General features: G+C 36.8%; 1 protein-coding gene across 1 annotated transcript; it reads left to right on the forward strand.

Annotated features, from left to right (window-relative positions):
• The first annotated feature begins 1,363 nt into the window (after nucleotides 1-1,363).
• On the forward strand, nucleotides 1,364-3,630 carry LOC107630549 (proteasome subunit beta type-2-B). The gene is made up of 3 exons (XM_088509114.1): nucleotides 1,364-1,685; nucleotides 1,777-1,900; nucleotides 3,131-3,630. The coding sequence occupies exons 1-3, from the start codon at nucleotides 1,528-1,530 to the stop codon at nucleotides 3,461-3,463; spliced, it is 615 nt and encodes a 204-aa protein (XP_088365240.1). The 5' UTR covers nucleotides 1,364-1,527; the 3' UTR covers nucleotides 3,464-3,630.
• The last annotated feature ends 6,861 nt before the right edge of the window (nucleotides 3,631-10,491 follow it).

The raw sequence follows: 10,491 nt of genomic DNA on the forward strand, positions 1-10,491 counted from the left end.
ATCTTAGAAGCGAAATAAGATGAATTGAATAGAAAATAGTAGTACTTTGCATTAATCTTTGAGGAACAGCAGAGCTCCACACCTTAATCTATGGAGTGTAGAAACTCTACCGTTAAAATTACATAAGTGAAAGGTCTAGGCATGGCCGAATGGCCAGCCCCTCTGATCTGAGAACCAGGCGTCCAAAGATTCAAATACAATAGTGAAATGTCCTATTTATAATAAACTAGCTACTAGGGTTTACAAGAGTAAGTAATTGATGCATAAATCCACTTCCGGGGCCCACTTGGTGTGTGCTTGGGCTGAGCTTGAGTGTTGCACGTGTAGAGGTCCTTCTTGGAGTTGAACGCCAGCTTTTGTGCCAGTTTGGGCGTTCAACTCTGGTTTTGGATCCTTTTCTGGCGCTGGACGCCAGAATTGGGCAGAAAACTGGCGTTGAACGCCAGTTTACGTCGTCTATTCTTGGCCAAAGTATGAACTATTATATATTGCTGGAAAGCCCTGGATGTCTACTTTCCAACGCAATTGGAAGTGCGCCATTTCGAGTTCTGTAGCTCCAGAAAATCCACTTTGAGCGCAGGGAGGTCAGAATCCAACATCATCAGCAGTCCTTCTTCAACCTCTGAATCTGATTTCTGCTCAAGTCCCTCAATTTTAGCCAGAAAATACCTGAAATCACAGAAAAACACACAAACTCATAGTAAAGTCCAGAAATGTGAATTTAACATAAAAACTAATGAAAACATCCCTAAAAGTAATTAGATCCTACTAAAAACATACTAAAAACAATGTCAAAAAGCGTATAAATTATCCGCTTATCAGAAGTCGAGTGAGTGGAAGAAACCACCTTTAAAAGGCCTTTATTTTTAATGGACTTGGGTTGCATTTAGGGCAGGATATGAATGCAAAACTATTCTAATACAATAAAAATATAAATTAGTGTAGTATTTAAAATTTTAAGACAAATTCATCTAGAAAATTATTTGCTAAATATAATTGAATATTAAATTTTAAAATTTTCAAAAATATCGTAGAGTTAATAATCGTTTTATTTTGTTTATAAAAATTATTTTTATTTATAAAAAAATATTTAAATTGATCGCAAAAAATTTTGGATCGAACAACAAATTTTAATTTTTTAAAAATTTTCAAAAATTATTTCTGTGATACTGATATTTCTATTATTTTAAAAGAGAATAATTTATTTTATAATAATATTTTTAAAATTTATTTATCTTATAATAAAATTTATTAGAGACTTATTTATTTAATATAGATATAAAAAATTAATTAAAATAAATTTTTATAACTTTTTGAAAATAAAAATTTGAATGCCGAAAATATCCAATATATTTACTCTATTTGTTTTTCGTCAACTAATGCAAACTCTTGCGAGTTAGTGGTCACTGTGTGTTGGTGAGAGAAGAAGAAGCTGGGAAGTGGGAACTCTACTGTTTTTTATTTCGCCGTGAGTGGGGAAAATAAAAGAGATTCGTGAAGTGAGGAAGAGGAAGAGGAAGAAAGAAGATGGAGTGCGTATTTGGCTTGGTGGGTAACGGGTTCGCGATCGTGGTGGCGGACACGTCGGCGGTTCACAGCATCCTTGTACACAAGTCCAACGAAGACAAGATCATGGTCCTCGACTCCCACAAACTCATCGCCGCCAGCGGTGAGCCGGGTGACAGGTCCCTCTCTCCCTCTTACCTTCTCTCCTTCCTTCTAGAACCTTCGATTTTATTTTTATTTCTGAACTCTGTTGGTACTCTCTGGTTGCAGGGTTCAGTTCACCGAGTACATACAGAAGAACGTGGCTCTCTACCAGTTCCGTAATGGGATCCCTTTGACCACTGCCGCCGCTGCCAATTTCACCCGTGGCGAGTTAGCCACCGCTCTTCGCAAGGTAACCCCCATTTTTTTCCCTTTTCCACAATTTTTGACCTAATTCTTCCTTTTCCGCTGATTTTATGAGTAATTAGGTAAATTTCTTCTTTCTTACTTCAGGCCATGCCTTTCAGCTCCTACTTTGTTATTGTGTGTATTGTTATTTCAGAATCTATGGGTTTTTGCCAAATGTTTGTGTTTTAGTTATATGATTAGAAAGGATTGTTACCCATTTTGATCTGTGAAGGGGAACAATTGAGTTGCTTCGGTATGACCTAAAGGTCATGGGGTCAAGCCCTTGAATCAGCAGCTGCTTGCATAGGTTAGGCTGCCTACTCGAACTCTGCATAACACAGGATGTTTCACACCAGACTGCCCATTTTGTTACTGTGCTTTGGGTTAATCTGTCTATGGATTTTCCTGTGCTTTGGGAGAGGTTCTTGATTGTGATGTGTTTGTGTCAGTTAAGTATTTTGATATTTCTGAGTTGCCGTAGAGATAGGAAGAGTTGGCATCATGTTTCATGCAGCTGTTCTCTGAAGTCTGAGCTGGATTTTTGTTCTGATTGTGTTGATAATTGTTTGATAGCCATTGTATTGTGGTTGTACTACATTGGAGCTTTATGTTGTACACTTGAACTACACTGAAGCTGTAGACATTCATGGCCATATACAACCTTCGTGTTTAACGCAGTTTTCCTGTACATAAGATTAAGTACATGGTAAGAAGATGAAATGCTTTCCGCTGTGATCTAACCCTTTCAAACCCACTAGGTGGAGGCTTGTGCACTGGGCTGCATGATCTACAACTAAGTAAGGAGTGATTGAGAGATCTTTCCGTTGTTTAAGATGAAGATGATGTAAAAGGGTTCTCATTGATACTTGTCCTGTCTATTTAGCATTATTCTTCATGCCATTGCATCATCTAATAACATTTATCTTCTGTATTGATGGGCTGTAATCTATGTTGTGGTGTCCGTGCCTCTCACTTTGGGTTTATTTTATAATAATGCTTTAGCATTTGAGGAAGTAGTTAATGCTCGTTTATTTTATTAATACCCTCATGTGTTACATATCCTTAAATTTTGTTCATTTTGTGAGGCTATCATCAATAAGATTTTTGGCTTCCTCTCCCTCTCTCCTTCAACTTGGTTTAACATGCCGAGTCACATATTACATAGCTGTAACCATTAGCATTTACTTGATTTGGATACTGAATTTATATATATCTGAATTTTTTTTTTTGTCAGAACCCCTACTTTGTGAACGTTCTTCTTGCTGGTTATGACAAGGAGACAGGCCCTTCACTTTACTACATTGACTACATTGCGACAATGCACAAGGTTGACAAGGGAGCTTTTGGTTATGGCTCGTACTTTTCGTTGTCAATGATGGACAGACACTACCACAGTGGAATGTCAGTGGAAGAAGCAATTGATCTGGTAGATAAATGCATTATGGAAATCAGGTCGAGGTTGGTTGTGGCACCACCAAACTTTGTTATCAAAATTGTTGACAAGGATGGAGCTAGACAGTATGCATGGCGTGAATCAGTGAAGGATGCTCCAGTTCCCTCAGCTTGAGTTACTATTATTTCGTTCTCTTGTTGGACCTAATTCCCATTTACTCTAGTTTATTTTCTCTATACTCTTCTTCTTGTCATTTTATCTGAACCTGAATGTTCATTTAGATAAATTTCAAACTCTTGGCCTCTGAATTCTTAAAGGGGAACAAATTGTCTTTTGAATTACAGCTTGTGCCTTTTGCCCCGTTAAATTGAATTTAGATTGATATATATGATCGGCATTTCTTTTCAGAGGAATTTTATGAGAGAATTTAGATCCACTGAAGGAAGGAGATTAGTAAAAGGAAGATTAGTAAAGTGATAAAATAAATAACTAATTATCAGTGGATGAGCAATTAATTGTCAATTTTCTCGCTTTAGAAGAATTTGATCCTTCGATAGTATAAACAATTCTAGTGTATAAACGATTTTAGAAGAATTTGATCCTCCGGTAGCATAAACGATTCTAGGGTATAAGGGATGAGAAACTTATAGCTTCAATAAATTTTTTTTACAATATAATTAGGTATTTATTAAATTCTTTCATTTTTTCAGTTTTTTTTATACAAAAATTTCAAATATATAATTACAACAAACACGTATAGATTTAAAGTTCTTTTTCTCCCTATTGTTCAAAATAATCCATTCCAATTAAAATTGCAACCTTTTAAAAATAAAAGAGTAAAGTGACAATTAGGTTCTTGAAAATTTTAATTATGGACTAATTAGTTTTGAAGAAAAAAAATTTACCAATTTGGTCTTTTACGATAATAAATGGTGGATATGTGATAAATATACTTCACTATCCAAAACTATATCATTTTCATGCTTATGTGGCAGCAACAGAATATGCACCACTGTAGATAACGAAATATATGAACAATTTTATTTAGAGCAGGGATGATCTCATTGTTATTGATTCATTTGTTGTTCGGAGTACTGTCTTTTAAGTATTGAAAGATGATTGGAAAATGATTATTTTACTTATTCATTTTCTAGGATGGACGATAGAGGCAAAAAAGTTTAAGTCTTTGTGGGAGGAGATTTTGTCTATTTGGGAATGGAAACTTTGTTCTGTTGAAATTGTTATCTAGTGTATATGCTTTATTTATTTTAAATGTCTATTTCAATTTGTAAATAGATATGACATATTTAAGATTATGCAAAACACAAGTCCGAATGAGTTTTGGATGTGTTTATAGACCTCTTTCTACTTGGCACTTGCACATGAATATGCAAGGATAAATGAAGGAAGATGTATTTAGCTTGTGCATTGATGACGGAAATTACTGCACTATTATAATAACCCTTTCAGCAAGTATATCGAATTATCGTCAAGTAAAAATTTACAATAGAGTGAGGTCGAATCCCACAGAGATTGATCGATTGAGCAATTTAAATCAATAAGACACTCTAGTTGAACGGATCAGAATTGGGTGATGGATGCAGAAATGTAAATAACAGAATTCTAAATGACTTGAAGATAAAGAAAGATAGTAAAGTGCTGGAATGTAAATGGCATAGGGTTAAAGTGCAGAATCTTAAATTGCATAAAATAAATGGGAATCAAAGAACAGAAATGTAAATAACTGAATTGTAAAGGGGAATGTGTTGATGAACATATTTTAAACAAAGCTATAAAGAATAGGGAAGATAAGAATGGGAAAGATTCATTGGGGTTAGGAGATGTTGCATTCTCCGGATTAATTTCAGATCATCTCTTCTTCAATCATGTAACTCATTGGCCTCTTGGCAATCATGAGTGATTGAATCCCAATTCCTTGATAAGTCAATCTCTCAAATCTTGATCAATAGCCAATTCCTTGGTCTAATTGCTCATGAAGAGAGATAAACTTGGTCCCTGATTATACCACACATCCCCATAGATCCAAGTAGTGGGTAGATCTAGCGTCACATTTATCTAATCCCAAAACCCATATCTACTCAATGTGAGAAGGGATTTCAAGCATGATTTTATGATTCCTCTTCCAAGGTTCACATAAAACCCGAATACATTCAATCTCTTTTCCAAAATAATTGAATGCTAAGCATGAAAAACGAAATTCCTTTTAGTAAATCAAAGAGAGATGAAGAGAAGAAGAAACTCAAACTAGTATTAATCCATCAAGTACAACAGAGCTTTCTCCCCCAATGAGAGGGAGTTTAGCTACTCATAGCTCAGAGAAAGTGCAGGAGATAGAAAAGTGCATAGAAAAGTGTAGTAAAAGTGAAGTAAAAGCAAAAGTTCTAAGTGTCAAAAGTCCCCTCTTCAGTACCCTTTAAGGGGTACTTATACTACTCCTAAAATAGAATTACAAAAAGGAAATAGAAATTACAAAATATCCTAACTAACTGAGCTTGAAGTCTCTCTCTGCTAGCATGTGAGGTGGCGTGCCACTTGGAAGATCTGGCATGCCACACCCTCAATGATGCCTCCTCTTGCTCTCTGAAGAAATGAACTGGCATGCCACGTGATGACAAGTCATCTTAGCCTAGTTTCACTAGCCCTTTTCTTTAGTTTTCAATTGAATTATGCACTTTCTTGAGCCATAAGCAAGCTAATTGGGTAGATTTTCATGTTTCCTTTGATTTAATCAACCATGTATGAATTCATGCTATTTCATGAGGTTTTATACTATAATTGTCACATATTATGAAAGAATGAATATCTCATGATTTTAAGCATAGCTTTGATGTGTTTGGTTGATTAATGATAGGTGAAGAAAGCTTGGAGAAAGGTTGAAGCAAGAAGGAATAGCTAGGAGTAAAGAGAGGACAATGGAATAAGTGAAATTGAACCAGGAAGCAAAAAGCTGGACCTAAAGTTAGCCTCAAACTTTTGCACAAACTTTTGGGTGAAAAGTTAGCCCCAACGTTAGCCCCTAACTTTTGGGCTAACGTTGGAGCTTGAAAATCACTCCCTGGGCACCAAAAGTTTGCGCCAACGTTAGCCCCTAACTTTTGGGCTAACGTTGGCACATGAAAATCACCCCTGGGCACCAAAAGTTTGCGCCAACGTTAGCCCCTAACTTGGTGGCTAATGTTGGCATAAGAAAAACCTCCCTGGCCACCAAAAGTTTGCGCCAACGTTAGCCCCTAACTTTTGGGCTAACGTTGGCACATGAAAAATACAAGGGGAGGAGCAAAAGTTTGCGCCAACGTTAGCCTCTAACTTTTGGGCTAACGTTGGCGCCATAAGTACACATTAGGAGGCCAACGTTGGAGCAAAAGTTAGACCCCTAACTTTTGTCCCAACGTGGATAGCAGCAAGTTATGGTGGCTGATATGAAAAGTTGGAGCAAAAGTTAGCCCCTAACTTTTGCTCAAACTTTTACTCCAACTTTTGCAAAACTCCAACCCGGTTCATTTGGTTCACTTTGGTTCTTCTCCAAACTCCAAGAGCAATCAACCAAGGCCTCTTTCAACCCAATTCCACCAAGAGCAAAGGCCCAACTCAAGGCTTGAAGATCATTTGAAGAAAGTGTATAAATAGGATAGAATTCAAGTTCTTCAGAGAGCTTTCCTTTGGAGTTTTCATAATAGTTTTCGGAGAGCTTTGGATATTGAGTGATCTTTAATTTCTTAGTTTCGGGGAAGGAGAATTCCACTCTCTTCCTCTTAGTTTTATTGCTTTCAATTTCAATTGCAATTGTATTGGATCTTGGGTTGGAGAATTGAAGGAATTCTGTTTCAATCTCATCCGAAGATCTCTCTGTTTCTTCTACTGCTTATTGAATTTAATTTCTGTTAATATTTCTTCATCTACTTTCTTTGCAATTTACAATTCCTTTGCAATTGTTCTTGTTGGATCTAGGAAGGCATTGAGATCTAGACTTGGTTATCTAGTCTCTTGGGTCCTGAGATCCGGATTCCCCATTTCCCATTCCCTGTTTACTGTTTTCATGCTTATTTACAATTCTGTTTTTAGATCCGGTTCAATCCAAGTGTTCTTTTACTTCTCTGTTGGTTGCAATTTACATTTCCTTGTTTAATTTTTGCAAATCCAACTCCCCATTCCCTTTACAATTCAAGCCATTTACATTTCTTGCACTTTAAGATTTTGCAATTTACATTTCTTGCGTTCTAAGTTTCTGCCATTTAATTTCTTGTTCTTTAAGATTCAGCACTTTAATTCCTGTTCTCTTTAATTTCATGCCAACTACCCATTCCCTTTACTTTCTATGCAATTTAATTTCTGCAAATCACAAATCTCTCAACCAAATCTTGATTCGCTTGACTAAATCAACCACTAAACTAAAATTGCTCAATCCTTCAATCCCTGTGGGATCGACCTCACTCCCGTGAGTTATTATTACTTGATGCGACCCGGTGCACTTGCCGGTTAGATTTGGGTGTTTTGGAGAAATTCGTTTCTTCCACAGAAATATCCCATCAAGTTTTTGGCGCCGTTGCCGGGGATTGATTAGATTGACAATGATTAAGTGAGGTGGTGATCTAAATCAAGCATTTTTTCTTTAATTTTTGACTAACCCACTAACTGTTTAAAGTTTTGTCTCAACTGACTACACTCAATTTTCAAGAGTATCACTGTGTGTTCCGTTGTTGATTTTTATGTCGCAGGAAAAAAGAGCAGCCAGAGGGAAGGATATCATTGAAAATGAAGTTTCTGAGAAAGAAGAACATGCCAACATGAAGCCGCAAATCATTACACTAATAGAGAACAATTGTTCCTATGGTGGAAATCCATTGGAGGATCCTGAACAGCATCTATCTATTTTTCTGAGGATCTGTGATGTTGTCAATAATGATGTCTATAAGCTCTTGCTATTCCCTTTCTCACTAAAGGATGAGGCAGCACAATGGCTTGAAACTCTTCCCCAAGGAAGTATCACTAGTTGGGATGGTTTGGTTGCCAAATTTCTAGCCAAATTCTCTACATCCCAACAGAACATCAAGATGAAAGAGGGAACACATCCATTCATGCAAGGAGAGGAAGAACCATTGCTCAAAGCATGGGAAAGATACGAGAAAGCAAATGACAAAGTGGCTTTTCAAGCATTCTACGAAGGATTAACCCCAGAAACGAGAAGAGCGGTGGATCACTTCTCAGATGACTTATTCGAAGCAACAGCAACTGGTCAAGGAACTGCAAGGTTCAATGACAAGAGAACCAACAACCAACACTCCTTTGAGACACCACAGAATGCAACTTCAGAGAAAGATACGATGAATCTTGAAGGAATGAAGGCAGTCATGAATCAAAGCAAACAGCTACATCAGCAAACTCAGCAACAATTGGAGTCAATGGCTAGACAACTTGATTTTCTCCATTCCACTACAGTGAATGCACAGTTCCCACCATGGAAGCCACATTCTTATCTAAGAATGAGGGAACCTCAACATCAGGAACCAAGGAACTTCAACTGCAACAACCACTTCCCAAACCTGCAACAACATCACCACACAATCTCACAGAATTCTCAAAGGATCACCAATCTAGAGAGCGTACTAGAGAGAATGATGACACATCAAGTGATGATGAACAAACACCATGAGAACTTACTCGGGGGAATTGGGAAGCAAATGGAACAATTAGCCAAAAACCTCACAGAAACGAGTGAGAAGAAAGCAAAGCCTCACTTAGAAGGACAATGGGACAAGGAGAAGGAAGCTCAGAATTTGAGCTGAGCAAGCACAGAGGATGTCAAGCTAGTGACAATAAAAGAGCGCTTGTTGGGAGGCAACCCAACCGGAGGTAACTATCTTTTCATATCTATTTCAATAAAAAGGTTAATTAGTTTTATCTAGATTGCAAGAAGCTAAGTTTGGTGTACACACCAAAACAATATAAAGGAGAATGAAGGATTCTAAGTTTGGTGTCCACCAAAACCCCATTGTAACACACATTCTCACTTTCTGCATAATGTAGGCTTCAAGCATACTGGATGAACTAGTTAGCCATTTTACTGTTTTTCTTAGTTTTCAGTTCTATCACTTTTGAAAAAGAAAAAGAAATTATCACACATGGTTAACCTTTGGCAAGGTACTAAGTTTGATGTTCCCACACCAAAGTAAGTTCAAAAAGCCCGCAAATAAATCATGAAAATTAACCATTGTTTCCAAGTGCTTGGGGAACAAGCAACTTTCAATATCACTGCAGAGTATCATACAAGCTTTTGGAGATGTTTAGCATCATCAATCAAAGAGGTGAAAGATGAACATGAAGGCCAGCAATGATGATGATGAGAAGAAGGAAAGCAAGTAAACTTCAACAGGTTGTATTGTTAAGTGATTGTTTTACATCAAATATTGCTGTAATTGAAGGTTGGATTGTATCCTTATCTGCCCTGCTTGTCTGCATAGTATAGTTTTTTTACCCCTGCCTGCCTGCATAGCATAGTCTTTCTGTGATTCAAGAAGCAAGACGCTTGATCATTCACAACATTCTTATCTTCAAAACTTGTTTGCACTCAATTTTCAAGAAATGCATCACATGAAAGTTCTTTGAAAAGAAGGATTGAGGAATCAATCAGTTTTGAGGCAAGCAAAAGATTGGGAGAAGTGGTGGTTCTAGTTGTATGATTATGTATTGAGGTTGCATGCTTGTGAAAACTTGCATGGGAGCTCATAGGCAGGACATGAAGTTCAAAGAAGTATTGTGGAGATTCTCAAAAATCAATTGATCTGAGAAGCAGCAAGCAAAACAAAAAGAAAGTAAAGAAAATACAAAAACAAAAAAGAACATGGCCCAAGGCTCTGAGCATCAAGTACTAGGCAGAAAAAGAAAAAAAGAAACAAAAAAAAAAAAAAAAACTCAAAGAGTTGTTATCCTAGTAAATGCTTGTGGTTGAAGTGTGTCAAAGAAAGAGGCTTGAGCAAGTAAATCCTTAGGGGTGCTTTAACACCCAATACCTTAAAACCAACTAGTTTAGGAGTATTGATTGAAAGCTTAATTAAAGAGCTGCTTTGAGACATGATACTTAGAGTCGAGGCCAAAGTACAGAAACTATAAGCTACTTCAAGGTGATTACATATAAAGAGATCTCCATGATACCATTTGGATGAAAATCCTAAGACCTAAGACTC

The sequence above is a fragment of the Arachis ipaensis genome, chromosome B3 (assembly GCF_059453495.1).
Source record: "Arachis ipaensis isolate K30076 ecotype BB chromosome B3, ASM5945349v1, whole genome shotgun sequence".
Taxonomy (NCBI): domain Eukaryota; kingdom Viridiplantae; phylum Streptophyta; class Magnoliopsida; order Fabales; family Fabaceae; genus Arachis; species Arachis ipaensis.